The sequence below is a fragment of the Sebastes umbrosus genome, chromosome 12 (assembly GCF_015220745.1).
Source record: "Sebastes umbrosus isolate fSebUmb1 chromosome 12, fSebUmb1.pri, whole genome shotgun sequence".
Lineage (NCBI taxonomy): Eukaryota > Metazoa > Chordata > Actinopteri > Perciformes > Sebastidae > Sebastes > Sebastes umbrosus.
Genome location: NC_051280.1, coordinates 21,344,217 through 21,364,335, shown reverse-complemented (window position 1 = coordinate 21,364,335; position 20,119 = coordinate 21,344,217). Strand labels below are relative to the sequence as shown.

The window sequence follows — 20,119 nt, the reverse complement described above, 5'->3', positions numbered from 1 at the left end:
ATAATTTATCATCAGCACATTTATATCTATATCTATATCTATATATATCTATATAAATAGATATATATAGATATATATATATACTGTATATATATATAGAGAGATATATATATAGATATAGGTATCTATATCTATATAGATAGATAGATAGATAGATAGATAGATAGATATATCTCTATAGATATGGATATATATCTATATCTATAGATATAGATATAGATATATATCCATATCTATAGATATAGATAGATAGATATATCTCTATATATATCTATATATCTATAGATATATAGATATAAATGTATAGATATATATATATAGAGCGAGATATAGATATCTTTATATATCTATGTATATCTATCTATATAAATAGATAGATATACATAGATATATAGATATAGATATATATAGATACCTATATCTATAGATTTTCCCCCTATTTTATATATATATAGATATATCTATATCTATATAGATATATAGATATAGATATATATCTATCTACAGATAGATATATATCTATATATACAGTATATATAGATATATCTATATCTATATCTATCTATATATAGATATATAGATATAGATATCTATATCTATATCTATATCTATATAAAGATATATATATATATATATAAAATAGGGGGAAAATCTTATAAGCTTTTTTTCCTCAAAGGTTATTATTATAGCTAATATCATAATAATTATAATAAAGAAACAGGCTTTTTTGATGGCTTTATTTTTTTCATTTATTTTGATAGGATTTTGGCATAAAACATTATACATATGACATAACACACAGCAAAACCAGGAACTAAAGAAAAAATAAAACAACTAAAAAGGACAGATTCAATCCAACACGGGGAAACTGGAAGTTAAAACATAAAATGAACTATACAGACTTATATTCACTCCAGTGTCAATGTTTAAAATCCTTTATAGAACCAGTGGTGGCATAAGTATTCAGATCCTTTGCTCAAGTAAAAATACCACAGTGTAAAAACACTCAGATATAAGTAAAGGTCTTGCATTCAAAACCTTATTTTATTAAAAATACAGAAGTATTATTAGCTAAATTTTTTGTATTAAAAGACGGGTCCTCATTATTCAGCAGAATTGCCCTTTTCAATTATATATTACGAAAGGTTATATTATTTGACCAATACTTTATGTTAAAGCTGGGCCAATGGGAGTTAATTTATATGCTGCTGGTCAGTTTCTGTAATAGCACTCTATAATATTACATCCTATTTTAGAAACTGTGACAATTTGAATGCAAAATCTCATCTTTATTTGGCAATAACTGAAATAAATGTAAGGGAGTAAAAAGTGCAATATTTCACACTTAAATGTAGTGGTGGAGGAGTAGAAGTATAAAGTAATTTGCATTAGCAAAAGTAAAATAAATACTATTACTAAAGTATAAGTACCTTAAAATGATACTTGATACTACAGTACTTCAATGATGCATGTTTTCACTACAGTCAAGAATCATTTGGCATTTATCATGTAATACATGGCAGATATATCTGTGTACATTTTGCACATCATTTCCAAGATAAAGTGCATCTCGACCAGTGTTTTAAACACATTGTTGACACAGTATTTTTAGTAATGCTCCAAACCTCTTTCTATTCAATATTTGAACAAGAGAGCTGGTGTATTTCTTAATCTTTGTATTGGCCCTTTTCACATCAGCCATTTTGACATGTCATAGCCGGATAAACACAGGTGAGCCAGCCAGGCAGCATGTACAATACCAGGGCCCTGGCTAGGGATGCACTGATACTGGATCAGATATCAGGCCGATACTGACTCAAATAGCTGGATAGGGTATCGGTGACAATGGGGCCGATCTATTGAATTCAATTTATACATTATCTACTGGAATTTTAATTCCTGTTTAAGTTTTGACCAATTCGTTGCTGCATTAAAAAGGTTTACAATTGAATTGTAATTCCTGTTCATGTGGAAGACTTTTTACCTGATGTTGCCTTACACATAAAAGAATGATCCCAGTCACTTCCACACAGTGAGGCATACAGATTATTAATTAAACACTGGTGTCAGATCGGTAATCGGTATCGGCCGATACCCAAAGCACAGGTATCGCTATTTGTATCGGGACTGAAACAGTCGTACTGGTGCATCCCTTTGGCCCACCTAAATGGAACAGGGCCATAATTAAGGTTATTAAGTACAGTTGTGTTTACCCAATATCAATATCATGCTGTGAAAAAAGCCTATAAAAACACAGGTGTACTTAATTTGTTTTTCTTTTACAGAATTTTGCCAGTAATGGCTTAATACAGCTGAATGTGTGTGTGCATGTGTATGTGTGTGTGTGTGTGTGTGTGAGAGAGAGAGAGAGAGAGAGAGAGAGAGAGAGAGAGAGCTTAAATGTAGTGGTGTAAGAGTAGAAGTATAAAGCAATTAGCATAAAAAGCAAAAATAAATACTATTACATGTTACTTTTCACTACAGGAATTATTTGGCATTTGTCATGTGATAAATGGCAGATATATCTGTATGTGTATGTATATATACTGTACAGTATATCTAAATCAGTGTTTTAAACAGTGGTGAGACAGTATTGTTAATAATGCTCCAAACCTCTTTCTATTCAATATTTGATCATTTATCCGAAAGAGTGCTGGTGTGGGCTATTTCTTGATCACTTTGTATTCTTTGTAGCCTGGTGCATATATACTGTATGTATGTATGTAAACATTGACACTGGAGTGAATATAAGTCTGTATAGTTCATTTTATGTTTTAACTTCCAGTTTCCCCGTGTTGGATTGAATCTGTCCTTTTTAGTTGTTTTATTTTTTCTTTTGTTCCTGGTTTTGCTAATATTTGAAGAAGTGTGTTATGTTTTTTGACAAAATCCTATCAAATTAATTAAAAAAAATAAAGCCATCAAAAAGCCTATTATTTTTATTATAACTATTATGATATTAGCTATAATAATAACCTTTGAGGAAACCAAAGCTGTTAAGATGTCCCCCCTATTTTATCTATATCTATCTATATCTATATAGATATATATATATATATCTATATATATATATAATTATAATAATTAATAATTTAGTAATTCATTTAATATAATAATTCATTGTAGTAATTTAGTATATTTACAAAATGTTGTATTGTAAAATGAGGTACTCCACTATGCAGCTTTATGATTTAGGCTCTTTAACTTACAACTTTCCTGAACATCATCAAACACATATTTCAGTAATGGCTTAATACAGCTGAATGTGTGAATGTGTGTGTGTGTGTGTGTGTGTGTGAGAGAGAGAGAGAGAGAGAGAGAGAGAGAAAGAGAGAGAGAGCTCCTCCATTCATCATTGATCCACTGCTGCAGGACTGTGTGTGTGTGTGTGATTGTGCGTGTGTGTGTGTGTTTCAGGGCTGTGAATTATGGGCCCCTGCTGTCACTGTGACTGCTCTGCGTTGGACATTTCACCTCGCCACTGTAAATTTAAAAAGAGGATTACATTTTGCTGACTGCTGATCTCTCAGAGAGCCGTATAGCTTGAACATTGACCACCAAGTGCAGACAGAAGAAGACTTCACACAGTCCGCAGGATTTGGGATCATTTTTTACAGCAGGGAGTCTGAACGAGGAGAGATATTCCCAGTATAGGTTGCTGTTTTTTTTTACGCATCTAGACTCTTTCTCTCCAGGGACGTAAAAAAAAAAAAATGGTTTTGTAGTTTTGACTGGGCGTTTTGGACGCGCTCGGTAAACGGTGATGCTACGTAGAGGGAAGAGACAGGTGAGGTGCGGCTGAAGGAGCTGCCGCTGCTGCTGCTGCTGCTGGTATTACACACAGAGAGAGGAGGCTCTGGATACGGAGCGAGAGCACCGTGGTATCCATCACCCTTTTCTCCACAGAGAGAGGAAGAAGAAGAGCGACCGGAGAGGGCGAGTTGGCGACTGGCACCTGCCTCCTCCTGCCTCCCTATACCTGGCCATCTGCTGCGGTGAGTGAGAGCCAAATGGTGGGATTGAGAGATGTGTGCTGATGGGATATGAACAGGTATATATACAGACAGGTATATATATACAGCAGCATGTGCGCAATTCTATACTGTCACTATGCTGCTGCTGCTGCTGCTGCTGCATTATGAGGCTCATGAGGTTGAGCCTGTGTGTGTGTGTTTGGCATCGCCTGGACCTTTTGTGGACATGAACTGCTCTTTGTGTCTGCTCTTTATTTGCATATCATGTGCACATATTTTATTGCATATCACTGCTGTGTATGCTTTCACGTGTTGCATAGGATCTCATAGGTTTTGAAGTGATGTCTCAGCCAAAAAAAAATAGCTCACAATACTTGCACATTATTATTAACACTGCATTGCAAGGATGAGCACAAAGCATGATTGAAATTTAGATCACAGGGGTCGTGATCCATGTTGTTTTACTACATTTTTAACAAGAGTAAAGGTGATTATGTGATAATTTGGAAGCCGTAAAATCAATTGATTATGTCATTACTCACTCAGAGTGGAGAATGCACAAAGCACACTGTATTTATGTTGTTGTTATTTAGACATAGATGGCCAATTTAGCTACTTTAGACAGATCCAACACTCTAGAAACTCTAAAATATATCCTTTGTCCATGTTGCACACTTACAATAACTTGTCACCTAAATTGCCCATAACCACTCTGCACACTCACAACCTCCCTGGCCCGAGTTAAACGCTCACTCACTGCTGCTGCCGTCCGTGCAGCTCTTACTGAAGTGATTTAGTAGTTATATGTAATTTATTGTTTACAACTTCATCCTTCACACTAAAAGCTATCGAGCCCCGCAGAAGGACTATAACAGCTCCCAGCTGCTGCTGTTTATGTTTTCTGTGTGAGTTGAAAGGGAAGAAGAAGAAGAGATGGTTGGAGACAAGAAAACAGAAGGAGGAGGAGGATGAGGAGGAGGAAGGGAGGGAGAGACAGAAACACAGACGGACAGACCGGGGATACAAAGGATAAAGTGTGGTAGATAGCAATCTGGCGTATAGGCTACAGGGGGGTAAGGCAGAAGATGTAAAAGACCAGAGAAAGAAATGATGGAGCAAGGAAGCTCAGAGCGAACGAGCGTTGAGGGAGAGGGGCTGCAGACAGCAGTCTGAGCGGGCGTGAATGGTCTCCCTGTTATCCCCGCTGCCCACACAGACAGCCACACAGCAGCCGTGTGAGCAGGTGCTAACCCCGGCACACAGCAACCGCAGGGAACAACAGGTGCAGCCACTGTTTCCTTCAGCCTCCCTTTGGAAGGCAGTCTAATAACACCCGCCCATCCCAAACATACAGCAAAAGCCCTCTAAAAAAACACCCACAGCCTATGCTGAAGCCATCCAAATGGATACTTCAGCTCACATTTAGGGAAATAGCATGCAAAGGTCAGGCTTGAGTAATTCAATTATAAAATTAATTATGCCGCAAACAAAGTTGGAGCCACGAGAAGCAATAAGGCAGAGCAGGGCTGCAGGTAAAAGCAATCTAAGAGAGCCTTAGGGCGAGACAAATGCCCACAGGGACATTTAATGAGCTCTATTGATCACATAGGACCCTATTCAATCACACATGCTAAGCCACAAACGGCGTCTCAAGCACGGGAAAAAAAACATTGGATTGGATTGCAGCACAAAGGGAGTAAATCGAAGGCAGATTAGTATGTTGAGGTTGCTAAGGAGCACGTTTCTAGAAATGTGTACAGTGTCACTCTGAGATGTTGTGTGTGTTTAATAGAGATGAGATAGACAGGAGATTTTTTTGGAAGGAGAGAGATGTTACCTAACAGCCTCTCTGTTCTCTTCGCCAAGAGAATACGTCGAGCGACACATTTCCTCTCTTTACCTCTGGTACGCAGCGAGGAACACTTTCTGACTGAAACACTGTGGGGCTCTAAACTGCCACTCTAAGCTGTCGTTTTCTATTTCATAGACAACAGGATTGATTTGTTTCTTTTTCACCAAACCCGAAAAAACTACTGTCACTCGCTTTAACCTCTACACACTATAGTTTTCACACAGTCTGGATATACCTCCCACTCACTCACTGCTCTGCTGCTGCCGATACATGAAGGAATGTCGCTCTTACAGATGAACTTTAAGCAACTTTCAAAACTTGCTGTATCAACTCCCAATCTGCCCTGAAGCGACCACCCCTCTCTGCGTCAGAAAATACACCGGATTATTCACTAATCCTATCATAAAATAAAGCAAAGTTATGACTACGTGTCAAGAGATGTGAAGGAATGCTGATTTTCCTCAAAAGCAGCCAGCTACAATATTGTTTGAAGTTCCAGTTTCACACAGAGTGCAGTGATTCTTTAGTACAAAATCAACACCTGAAAAAAAAAGACGCTGAAAAGGTCCGCAGACCTCTGGATAACAAGATCAGAGGAACCTAGCTGGGCAGGCATCTGCTGGGTGAACTATTCCTGCAGGGCCCTTAGAGGGTGGACCCCAGTGAGTCGTTGTGCAGGATTAAGAAGGTCACAGGGTCAGGTGTCACGCAGGCATACTTTCTTTACTTGTCAGAAAGTAGCTTTTATCCCGAGACAGGTACATTCAAAATAAACTCCCTTATGCGTTGTTGATGTGAGAGGCTTTCAGGAGCCTAACTGGGCTTTTTGGACAACTCCTTCCAGATGTTAGAAAAGGAAAAGGAGCAAGATAATAGGCGTCACCCATAGCACACTCTGCTGCAAATTGTCCATGGTGCCATAAACTGTACACCACTAGATAAATGACGCTCAGGTGGCTTAAGGTGGTTGCACCATGTGGGTTTGGTTGCTGTATCAGCCACATGCACCGTATAATAATGCCTTGCAGTTGTTTTCAACGAAAAAAAAAATCCTTCATATACTTTACAGTGGCCATGCATCTTCAGTTTTATGACTCTGTCTTCGCTGATTCCTCCCCCGAGGTGCAGCCTCTTTTTTATGCATCCCTGTGCACATTGTGTGGTCTCTGCATATGCTATAATGGGCTAATGTGTGCGTTCATTTTGCAGCATTTTGGTTCTGTCCACTGTATCACCTTAACAACACCTCCGGCGCTCCCTCATCCTCATCATCCTCATCACGGTCAGGCACATGATATGATGGTCGTTGTGGCTGTTTTTAGGGTACACACACACATATGCATATTTTATAAGCGTATTTGTTGTAGTGCGTGTGAGGGTCACAAGAGTTAGTTTGTCACTCAAATTAATCTCTTTGCATGCAGCTGGTCCTCCCGTTTAACTGCCTGGCAAATTGGTTGCGAGTGATATCACAGCTGTTTCAACTTCCAAAAGATAAAGGTAGTCTAATCTCTTCCCTTCTGTGATCTCATTTACATCGCAACACTGCAGAGTGAGAAAATGACCGTCCACTTCACGCTTTCAACGAGGGCACTCGCACACATCTGCACGGCACACGCAAACAAAACAACATAACGAAGTAACCTTTTCCCAAATGCCACCGCCGAGGCACTTGACTTTTTACTTCTTTGCACTAAATGAACGGAGGTATACATATTTTCTCGGGAGCTCGGTCTACCCTCTCATGTTTTGCTGCTTTTGTTGTCCAACAAATTCAGCCAGCACCTAAGCCAACGGAGGGCTTTAGTTATGGCAGCTTAGCCAGAGGGATTTGGAGGACTTTTTTATTGGGAGATAAAGGCGCATCCGAGTGCTTTTGTCTCCCAGCTACGCAAGATGGTTTTGTTGCCTGATGAAGCTTTGTTGTGGCTAATCTTTCTTCCTCCTTCATCCCGTCCTCCTCTCCCGCACCCAACAAACACAACTTTTCTCTTTTAATTATGGCTTTTCATCAGGGGCCCAGTCACAACTGAGGGGAGAGGAACAAAGTGTAGCAGAAACACAATTATACCTGCGAGAAGAGGAGAGAAAGCTCTCAGGGGAGGTGTCGTGCTCTGCGTATGGTGGTGGTGGTGGTGGTGGTGGTGGTGTGTATGATGTAGGTGTGGGTCTGCGCGTTCACACGTCAATCCGCAAGCAGGTTCTCTGGCATTTTGTGATTGTTGTGTGTGCAGACCGCCCATTGTGAGCTGTGATCCTCTTAGCAGGTTTCTGCCAAAAGAGCTATATTTACCCTTACTGGTGATCACAGCACACAAAGAACAACATGACGAGAATATGAGCTACCTATCAGCTTCTACGCCGGCATAAGAGGAGCCACTAACAGGGTGTGGGGATATATGGTAATGGCTGCCACGTTGAGACATTAGCACAGCCTATTTAGCATATGAGGTAGAAAAAAATGAAAAGCAGTGCTGTGGAGAGTAAGCAAAAAAAAAAAATGTATCAAGAAAAATCAGCCAGTATCCCAATTTATTTATATGAAAAGACTGCCAATTTCCAAGCAATAAGATGAAGCTCATTTGTGCTCCATAGTAGACAATCACAAAGGTCTCTTCTCTATAGAGACAGATGTCATGGACTACATTGTACAGTGCAAAGTGCACCATTAACACTGTGTGACAAAACAGAATAACAGCAGCATTAAAAACCCACAGATGAAAAATCCCCTTGTTACTGTTGTGTAATTTAGACTGCGTCTTCGTCGCCGTCGTACGCGCTGGAGTGTGCGTGTGTTCGACTCTGTGCTCATAGTGTGTGTCTGAGTGCGTGCACCGCATACTCATGTGCTCGCCTCTAGCTCAGAGCTGTGCAGTGAATGTATATGTGCTTACTGCAGTCAAACTCTGGTTAGTAACGTTTGCCCTTGCTGCAGCTTTGCACAGCACCATAAATGTGTGTATGTGTGTGTGTGTGTGTGTGTGTGTGTGTGTGTGTGTGTGTGCGTGTGTGTGTGTGTGTGTGTGTGTGTGTGTGTTGTTTTCATGTGCATTTTTTTGCCTCAGTGCAGCACCAGAAGCACATTACCTGTTTTGTAACCCGAAGTAATTTGTTGCGAGCGTTTTGATTGCTTTTTCACCTGCATTTCTGAGCTGTGTGTTTGTGTTTGTACATGTCCATTAAGCATAAGCTGATAACTCACTGCATCCATAGTCAGGCTATACTGTGTGTCTGTCACTAGCAGCAATTTGGCTTTAGGCAGAAGGCCTGATTGGGGAAGAAGTCTGAGGGGAGATGGAGCTCTCGCTGGCTAGACTCCAGCTCTGTCCATCCTATTTTAATTACCTATGGCACTCACCCAGGGGAATATCTCCCTTCCTCTCTGCCTCTGTATCTCCTCTCCTCCTTCATCTCCCTTCTCTCCCTCCGCTACCATCATCTCCCTCTCTCCTTCATTCGCTTCTCACTATCTCTCTCTTTCTTTTTCCTCCTTCGTACACGTACACATAACCTAACAGCTGCGTCAAAAGGCCTATGCAGAGGTAACCTTTGCATTAACATATAAATGACCCTGTAGATTGAATAGTATTTTGGGATATTTAACAGCAAAAGACAGATTCCCTCAACTCTGATTAGACCTGCTCTGAGGAGACAGGCAGCCACTTGAGGCAATATCGCCTCCACCTCGATAAGATAAAGACTTGACACAGTGATTCCACTGCTGAGGAGACCACGATCGTATGTGTGTGTGTGTGTGTGTGTGTGTGTGTGTTTGTGTGTGTGTTGCTCTTCACTGTTTGTATATGAGTGCATGTGAACATGTCTGAATACATATCCGTGTGTTTGTTTCCTTTCACTCTGACCTGTTTGCTTTGACAGCACGTGGTTCTACCTGTATTGCCACCTGATATGGGAGAGTTTTAATACCACTAATAATTACTCCCAGAGCAACCATTTTGAACTTGCATCAAACTCCGACGACCCAGTTACCTCACATGTACCTCCACGGCAATGTGTGGACTTAACCAACATTTACCAACGGAGCTTGTAATCTTTAAAACTTACTATGACAGTGTGAAATTAAAGGAATAGTCTGACGTTTTGGGAAATATACTCATTCGTTTTCTTTAGTGAGATGAGAGGATTAAATTGAAAACAATTCACAAAATGTTGAATTATTCCTTTAACAAGGAAGTTTAAAGAGGACCTATTATGCTCATTTTCTGGTGCATACTAGTATTATATTACTAGAACATGTTTACATGCTTTATATGTTCAAAAAACCTTTATTTTTCTCACATTGGCTGTGCTGCAGCACCTCTTTTCACCCTGTGTCAGAAACGCTCTGTTTGAGCCCAGTCTGCTCTGATTGGTCAGCTGGCACTCTGTTGTGATTGGTCAACCGAGCCAAACTCTTCGGACTCCTCTCCAGCTTTGCTCAACTAGCTTTGTTTGAGGGTGTGCAAAACTAGCCGCTAGGCAGGTATTATGCAAATGTGTTACTTGGTTACATCACCACGTTACAGAAGAAAAGGCGGGACTTCAAGCGAGGCGTTTTAGGCAGTTCAGGAGCAGTGTTTCTGTGGGGGAGAGTAACTCCCTTTGACTTGGAATTTGGGCTTTGTAACTTTGCAGACCTTTTACAAAAAAATATAAAACACACCAAAGGAAAGGGAAAAAGCACAAAAGCCTCTAGGTCCTCTTTAAGATTAGAGTTCCAAGCTACCAACGCTGTCAGTACAAATTACGTGGTGAGCCAACTATTACACAGATCTTAAAATGTGAGCTTTAAATCCTCTTGATTCTTTCGATTCATTTGTTTGTCACGCATTTTTCAATCAGACCAGCGGCTGAATGATGACACCAGAGTGAAAGAGCTAATATTCCTCCATTAAACACTGGTTTCCAAAACCTCTTTACTGAAGTGGGTGAGAGAATTCACTCAAGTCAGCACATTTTTATATTTCCTATGTTCACTTTTTCAACTGTGAATCTTTGCGGTGAATTAAGAAAATCAGTTTCTTTAAAAAAAAAGGTATGACACCAAGGAGCAATCCTAAATCCAAGCTTCACAACATCCCTCTTAATAACTTTTAACAACTTTGTCTTAAAGCTTGAGGTTGGTGTAGCATCTGTTAAGTAAACGCACCTAATGGTGTTGATGGACAAGCTATGAGAGATTTATGTTGTGGACTCACACAATGTTTGTCTGAACTTTTACTATTAAAGAGGACCTATTATGCTTTTGTGCTTTTTCCCTTTCCTTTAGTATGTTATATATTTTTCGTGCATTTGAAATGTCTGCAAAGTTACACACCAAAAGGAGTTACTCTCCCCCACAGAAACACTGCTCCTGAACTGCCTTGCTTAAAGTCCTGCCTTTTCTTCTGTAACGTGGTGATGTCACCAAGTAACACATTTGCATAATACCTGCCTAGCGGCTAGTTTGGAACGCCCTCGAACAAAGCTAGTTAGAGCGGAGCTGGAGTGGAGTCTGAAGAGTTTGTTTCGGTTGACCAATCACAACAGAGTAGGCCAGCTGACCAATCAGAGCAAGAGGTGCTGCAGCACAGCCGGTATGAGAAAAATAAAGCGTTTTTGAACATTAAAGCATGTAAACATGTTCTAGTAGAAACCCAAAATATGAGAATGCACCGGAAAATAAGTATAATGGGTCCTCTTCAATGTTGTACTGGAATCAGCACTGTACCATAGTGAGAAAAACACTCTGAAATATCTCCCAGTTACATTTTGTTCACGTCCGTTCCATTTACAGTGGAAATCTGTCTTAAGTCTATTACAGTAATGAAGCTATAGTGCTTGTAGGGTGGAGTCCTGAAGTGTGAAGGTGACCCACTTCTCCCAGTTTAGCCCATGTCTGCGTTTCTACCCTCAGGCCATCTTGCTTTTATTCCGGGCTTTAACCTGCATACCGTCTTCAAGGAGCAAGTGTGTTACAAATGAGAAGAAGTCATAAAAGGATTCTATCTCAGCTGAGGCTTCACATCGATATATCTTTTTTACAGTTTATTAACTTTCTTGATCCATCTTTTTTATTATTGTAAATCATCCTGTCATAATAATCCGGCAGAGGAAGTCTCAGAGCTTCCTTTGACAAAAAGCATTAAGAAAATCTTCACACATACTTCTTTTTGTTCTAAATTAAAGCTAGAGTGGGCAGAAATGGAGCAAATATGATTAAGATTAAGCTATTTTTATAAAACTATATCCTGGCAGTAGTGCATGAGTAATCTGAAAAAAAATGATGTGCCTCTGTGTCCTCCAGTGTCCTCTGGTCTTCCTAATGACATCTGCAAGATTTCACAGACTGGAGGAAAACAACCAATCAGAGTCGAGCTGGAGCCTTGCTGTCTCTGAGCAGCTGTCAATCACTCGCAAACTCCGATAAAACGGTCAAACTAGGCAGCGCTGATCAAATATTAATCAATATTCTGTTACTGCAATGCCTATTTCTCTTCTCAAATGTTCTCAGAAACATCTTGTTTAGCTGTAAAATGAGAAAGTTTGTGACCCCGCAGCCATGTTGAGATCAGTTGAGGCAATATCAAGCACCGCCCACCAGCTGGAGCACAGCCAATAGGAACGCTCTCTCTGAAATGACCTGTGATTGGCCTAAGTGTCCCGTCACCAGCTAGATTTTTTAAAGCCTGAAACAGAGCCATGAGGAGGTGCAGAAGTCTAGTTATCTCTCTTAACACTTGAATTACAATATGCTGAAATGTTATTATGGAATTTTTTCCCAATGATGCCAAAAATATACTGCCTACTGCAGGTTTAGGTTTCATCACAGCTCCAGTAAAAGCTTTTAATGAGTCTGAATGGTTTTACATTTAACACAGAACAATGATCACCCAGATAGCTCATTGAGATTCAGCTGAAATATTACATCTTTGAAGGGGAAACCCTGTGGAAAAATAAAGGCTCAGCAGTTTAAAAACCTTATCTAATAGGCCTATAAGTGAACGTGTAATAAATGCATTGTCGCGTTTTCAATTAATTCATCCCATTGTTGACATATTGATTTCAAATGAGCTATACTGTCTTGCCAGTGTGTGGATAATGTGGAGACAAAATGCTTGCAGCTCCCCCATCCCCCTCCTTGCTGAGAGAGAGAGAGGGGACCCCCACCTCCCCATATCTGTGTCCACATATGTGTTCATGAACACTTACATGAATACATTAGAGATTTGGGTTAAAAGCGTAAGTGTATGCATCAATGTGTGTGTGTGTACGCTCACACATATGTATGCATGTATGTGTTAGAGGGCGAACCCGCCCTCCTCGCTTTTACATCTACTGCAATAGAACATCTCTGCCTAGCTTTGCTATTGGTTGCTACGGTAACAAAGGCACAGAGTGGAGTGGCTGCAGCAGCTAAAGAGAGAGAGGGAAAGATTTCTGCCTGTAGACCTAATCACAACGCAACACATCAGAAAACAGTTCAGATACAGTGAAATGTCAACACCGACGGAAAGACGGGTTTCGATTTGACTCGTCCAATTTCTGTCACACACGCATGCATACACACACACACACACATAGGCTATCAAAGGATTAATTAATGCCTGTACTGTAGTTGGGTGCAGCACAGGTCACGGCTCAAGCATCTTAGCATCAGTGACATTTGGTTAGCTGTGTATCTGTGCCTTGGCCTTTTGTATTTATGTCTCAGTGTGGTCTGTGAATGCTGCTCAGTGTGGATAGTAGGGACGTTGCTCTTTATTCCGTCTCTGTTTAGCAGGATGAGAGTGTATTGATCTTGCTCAGCAGCTTTAATAGTTGAGATGCCTTGTGCAAACATGTCCATAAAGGCCACTGAGGCATTTTAGGATGGAACCATGGGTAAATATTTAATAGATTATCATTAAATAGATATCTTCCATATAGTTTGTTGACATACTGTGGGGCTGTGTAGAATATCCCAGCATGCTGCTCACCCCCTGTCGGATCAGCCGTGGCAGGTGAACGAGAGCACGCTGGAGGAAAAGACAAATGGAGCTGATGAGGACGAAACATATGGACAAACTGATAAGAGGTGAACGCGGGTGATTATGCTTCTTCAGATGACCTGCTGATTGGTTAATGAAGTGAGTGTTCGCAGGTGATTTGCTAATGGGTTATTGCCTGATGAGGGCAGATTACACCGTCACCGTCATTATATGCAGCCCATGACAACCGTGTCAGTGTCACAACATTTAATCCTATCACATCAACATGATTTGACACAAATAGCAGAACGGCCTTTCTTCTTCCCTTGATTTCCTGATACTCATTCTGTCACCGGCGGTCTGTTTTTTTTTTTTATAGCTTGATGAGCTGGAAGTGTAGCAGGCGGTGTCTCTCTTCCTCTTTTTTTTTTTGTCTTTTGCTCAAGCCACCTCTGTCTTTTATCTTTCATCTGTCGCTTCTGTCTTTCGGCTCAGCAGGAACCGTTGATAACCACACGTCAAAGCGCTGCGTCAAAGCTCTGCCCCAAAACCTCTTTTTATAGCCCAGAGCGGTAAAAAATACTGCCTTTGTCATGGCACCGGCCAGCAAGCAGAGTCCTAGTATGTTGGCCTTGGCCCAGATCTGATGGTTTATCTTATAGATCAATAACCTTAATCAATACACACTCTAATGAGGAGGCTGCATCAATGATAGGCTGCAGGGTTTTGGTATGTAGCATGTGCGGGCTGTGTGAGAGAGAAAGGAACAGAGAGAGAGAGGAAGGAAAGAGGGATGCCCAGTTTTGATCTCCCACGCTTTTAGCAAAGTCACTGCGTGTATTAGCCGGACATAACATGTATTGTTGTTTTCACAATACGTTTGGCTACTTAGAAATGCTATCAGTTTGCACGTAAATTGTACAATACATGTTTTAGGACAGTTTAATGCAACAAAACTGTTTTATGCTATTTAAAATTTAGTTTTTTTGTTTGTATGTCCAACACAGGGAAAATATATGTATATGAATGGATAAAGGAGAGAGCGTTAGTGTTTCAGGAATATAAGAACCAAGTTGAAGGGACACTCTGAGCCTTATAATGTAAAAATAAATTTGTGAAAAACAGTTAATATTAATGGATTTTGAAACTCTTAATATAGTTTAGTTTTACTTTGAACTGGGCTACAATTCCCACAGCATTTTTTTGATAATATAATAATCTTTATTGTCAATAAATGTGGAAATTTGCCTTCGGGCTTCACAGGTTGGTTAAAACACATTATAGGAAATCGCAAATAGGCCTGTCAGAGTTAAGGTGATAATAACTAATTAAAAAAAGCTATGGTGAAGATATCACATGAAAGTAGAAAACCTAAGGAATCCATTGGTATCTGTAAAATGAGAAAGTTTGTGACCCGGCCGCCATGTTGAGAGTAGTTTAGGAAATACCAAGCACCGCCTACCAGCCGTAGCAAACTTTCTAATTTTACAGCTAAACAGTACACTACAAGATGTTTCTGAAAACATTTGAGGCGAGAAATAGGCATTACAGTAAAAAAATTTGATTCATATTTGATCAGCGCTGCCTAATTTGACCGTTTGATCGGAGTTCGCGTGTGATTGACAGCTGCCTCCGTTGAATGAACAGCCAATAGGAACGCTCTCTCTCTGAAATGACCTGTGATTGGTCAAAGTCTCCCGTCACGGGCTAGATTTTCTAAAGCCTGAAAACAGAGCCATGAGGAGGTGCAGAAGTCTAGTTATCTCCCAGAATACTTGAATTACAATATGCTGAAAGGCTAGTGTGGATTTTTTGCCCAATGATGCTAAAAATATTCTGCCTTCTGCAGCTTTAATACGCGATGGACGGAGATAATGATATTCTCGGAAAGAGCAAGTCACTCTGAATCTGAAAACATGTATAACGTGTGTGTGTGTTCAGATTTGACTGAGTTATGACTCTGAGAAGACACAGTGGGATTGTATGACGCAAACCACAACCATATGATGCCTAATCTCACTGGAACACACGCTTCATTTAACTCTAACCATCCTTTCAGTCCAAACAAGACTACAGAATTTCAATTTTGGTGTAAGCATCGAATTTGGATCCTCTCATGAAATGGCCATAATGAAATGGGGCTGACCCCCTACACCTGACTCAATCAGTTCTAGTTCAGGGAATCCCAATTGAGATTCAGATGAAACAAATACCCCACCCCACCCCCTCAGGGCTCCTCCGGTGTTTCTGATGAGGAGAAGGCTTTGAGATGTCAAACCTGCAATCTCTGGGCTAGAATTTCATTTGAAGTGGCCCCCAGTGTATAGTCTGCAGCACCACACCGCCTCACTGGTGTCCTCAAACAGCTTGTCACTCAAACACATGCACAGTGTTAGGTGTTGGCAACACAGGTGAATGTGCTTTATGTACTGTATAAGAGTATGTGCGCGTTACATCTGGGTGCATCTCTGTGCTTCAAATAGCAGTTGTCATCACCTTAGCAACTGGCACATCATCTACCTGGTGTTTCATCCTGGAACAGACAAGCTGAGAGGTATAAAGACAGAGAAATGAAGGGGCGGAGGTGGGTGATGGAGGGCGAGAGACGGAAGATGAAAGGAAATAAGCGGGGGTTGGGGGAAACATGGAACACGGTATTCAGGTGGATTTGATGGGAACGACACTCATCTTTTTCTTCAATTTCTAACCTTTCTTTTCATTTGTATTTTCATCAAACCTTGTCCAGGGTTTTAGCAGCACTCTCAGCAACCCAAGACAAAACCAGAGCGCTCCTCCCTTTCTGTTCTCCTCATTTGTCTCATCTTTTTCTTTCCTTCTCTTTCTATCTCCTCTTCTTTTTCAAAGTAGTCTCACATCAAAGACACTGTAGCCGAGCCACAGGCATTTTTGAGTAAATGCACGCAAAAGCTCCCACATTTACAATGTGTTTGATGGCTGCCGCAATTTATGACTGGTAGTAACTTATGTGCAGCAGTGTTATTCCACTGTCTTGGTTTTATAGGCGAAAGAGATGCTGATGTACAGCATGGGGGCTTGTTTTTGACATCTTGAGCCCGCTATGTGGGTTTTTGGTCGTACTAGTGGTGCGTCTGGTGGTCGTCAGTCCACCACTTTGGTCAAGACTGGAATGTCTCAAGAACTATTAGATGTATTGCCATTAAATTGTGTACAGATGTTCATGGTCCACAGAGGGTGAATCCTACAGAATTCGGTGATCCCCTGACTTTTCATCTAGTGCCACCATTAGTACAAAATTAGCAAATGTTAGCATGCTAACACGTCAAACTAAGATGGTGAACATGGTAAACACAGTGGGCAACCTCCAGGTACATTCGTTCTAATAGTCTGAGAAAATGTTCCTACTTCTTACTTGATTTATTCCCTCAGTAAACATTGTAAACATGAGTTCATGGTCTCAATCGCTGGTTTAAAGTCTTCTTTCAATACAGCATGATGTTCATTTAGTAAGTTATGGTCCCATTTAGAGTCAAATAGACTATAAAGCAGGGGATGCTTTAGGGCGTGGCTACCTTGGGATTGAAAGGTCACTACCTTTTTCAGCATTCAGTTACTTAGCGCCACCGTCTTGTGTCACTTCTGGTTGCAAAACCAAGATGGCACAGCTAAGATGCAGAACTTGAGGTTTCAAAGCAGCAGTCCACAAAACCAATGTGTGACGTCACAGTGACCACGTCCACTTCTTATATACAGCCTGTGGGTGAACATTATAATAAACATCAGCCTGTTAGTATTGTCACTGTGGGCATGTTAGCATCCTGATGTTGGCATTTAGCTCAAAGCACCGCTGTGCTGAAGTACTACAGCTTCACAGAGCGTGAGAGTGTGTGTGCACATATCTTGCACAGCGTGACCCTTTTGTGGCCTCTTAGCTTTTTAAAGACCAAAATCTTTTTCCTTGTTCGTGATTTAGAGCCTTCTTGACTTTTGACCTTTAGAGAGACATTGTCCAGCTTGCCCGAGTCACTCCCTTCATCTCTTCTTTTTCTTCTCTCTCTATAAAGGCCGGCTATATCCTCCATATGTCCGTATAGAAACACAATTAATGAAAGGAACATTACCACCCAAAAAGTGGCTTTGTAATCCTGAGACTGTTTTGTCTCTTGGTGTGTTATATGGCTGTGAGAATCCCCTTCAATTCAGACTGTGTGACAATGGAGTGACATTTCTGACAATAGAGCCCCATTAAAGCACAGAGCAGACAATAGAAACACATTAGCTCCCTGCTGAAGTCAGGTTGGTGGCAGCAGTCACCCTGCTGCACCTCTGACCCTCGTCCTTGCATGGACACGCACACACACACACACACACACACACACACACAGAGACCTGTTGATTGTAAAATCTGTCATAATGTCAATACACACACATTCACACACATGCACACACAGAGGAACATATAGCGTACGCAACAATGACATTTTTCTCTCCCCTCTCTCCTCAGTGCATGTGTGTTGCTGCCATGGCGACCGTGGCTCCACCCCTCACATTTCTTCTCCTGCTGCTTCAACTGGCGGATGGCTCGTTCCCAGAGGAGCCCAGTCCACTCAGCTACGTCCCCTTGGAGGGTATGTTTCCTTCCTGCTGTGTGTGTGTGTGTGTCACTGTATGTGCCGCGTTGGATGATGAATGGCTTCACGGTGGATGTGGAAATCGGGGGTCAAGGGTCAGCGCCTTGGTGTGGAGCTGCTCTCCAGCTGCCCGGGCATACAGATAAATAAAGAGACTTCACTCCTTCTCTCGGTGGCGGTATAGCAGACTGATAAATATGAGAGAGAAAGATGTCAAGACAGAAAGAAAGAGAGCGGGAGAAATGATTGTTATGGATTTTGAGAGGTGCAGGAAGATGAAAAAGTGTGAGGCAATTGGATTGGATGGGGTGATACAGATGACAACAGAGAAGGCTGTGGGGAGGAAGAGAGAGAAGGGGAGGAGACAGGTGGAGATGGATCGCTACGTCCTCCTCTCTCCCTCCCCTGCAGTCAAGGACAATGAGACGTTCTCCCAATCTGTCTCCTGATGATGAGGGCTCCCTGTGGAGACCGTTGTCCTCCTCTTCGAAACTTTCTCATACTCTGATACTGCCACTTTCTCTCTCTCCACCTCATCTGTACTCTCCCACTTACAGGGAGGAGAGGCAGGGAATGCCTTTTTTTCACAATAAAATTACAATAATGGTTGCACACAGTTTTTCTCATTATGGGGCTGCATGCATCAACAAAAGCAAAAAAAAAAAAAAACACTAAGAGGATTAAAGTGTTTCAGTATACTTTAACTGCTGCACCATTCATCTCTTCCCATTATCTTTTTTTTCCTCCTCAACAAAAGCATAAAGAATGAGTGAAGACACTATTAAAGTGAAGGTTAGAGATGTTTTTAGGGTAAATATAAATTAACTCGCTCAATTGTCAAAGTATCCCTGAGCATGGCACTTCATTTCTAGCTTTTTTTTTTCTGTCTGTGTGTTTGTGTCAGTTGTGCGGAGGTATCCAGTGTTCTTGGGCAGAGCTCATCGTTCAGCCCAGAGACAGGAGCTGCACATCCAGACGGTCCTCCAAGTCAACCGCACGCTCTACATAGGAGCCAGGTAACCAACGGCAACCGCCTCCAACTGTGTGTTACTGACGTGCTCGCATTAATATCCTTTTTGCTTTCATTTGATGCCACAGCTTCCATCTGCTGTCACTCTGCAGAGGACATTTTCAGTTTGTTGTTTTGCGAGGGAAGCATTCAATTCAGTGTTGTTAAATGTCAAGTGAAAGCTGTTTGTTCACATTACTCTTATTCATGATATATGGAAAGTAGTAAACAGTAGTACACAAAATCTGGTCCTCCTGCAAAAGTATTTGGAACACAAATAAATTATATAACTGACGTCCTATAAATTAAACATTTCACAATTCAAACACAGTTTTAATTAGATTTAGTCTGTTTGAACAGATTTGTGTCATAAAAAACAAAAACAGGTGGCAGTATAACAGAAATGGTGTTGCTGAAACAGACTACTGTACAGATCATACATTCATATATATATATGTAGATGCCGTATGGGCCCATTAGATCGTACCTCAGCGTCGCCGCCATATTGGTAAGGTCAGGACTGGCCTGTAAACCCATACCAGAACAGAGGAGCTGACGTTTTTCTGGATAAAAAGCACTATAACTTTGACATTTCTCAACTGATCTCAATGAGTAATTTTTATATTCAAGCATTGGTGTTGGTGTTAGCACTATGCTACGGAAGCGACTGAAGGTGTACTGAATGTATGCACATGCTGCTTTTGCTTAACAGCTTTACAGGAACG

The 20,119-nt window shown here is 41.0% G+C and overlaps 1 protein-coding gene across 1 annotated transcript in view; it reads left to right on the top strand.

The window, feature by feature from the left end:
* The first annotated feature begins 3,364 nt into the window (after nucleotides 1-3,364).
* The window catches only part of LOC119499058 (semaphorin-6B-like), a 33,729-nt gene continuing 16,974 nt past the window's right edge, over nucleotides 3,365-20,119 (top strand). Inside the window, exons 1-3 of the mRNA XM_037788245.1 lie at nucleotides 3,365-3,995; nucleotides 18,259-18,382; nucleotides 19,290-19,401. Coding sequence (XP_037644173.1) covers nucleotides 18,262-18,382; nucleotides 19,290-19,401 — 233 coding nt within the window. The 5' untranslated portion in view covers nucleotides 3,365-3,995; nucleotides 18,259-18,261. The remainder of the gene's footprint in view (nucleotides 3,996-18,258; nucleotides 18,383-19,289; nucleotides 19,402-20,119) is intronic.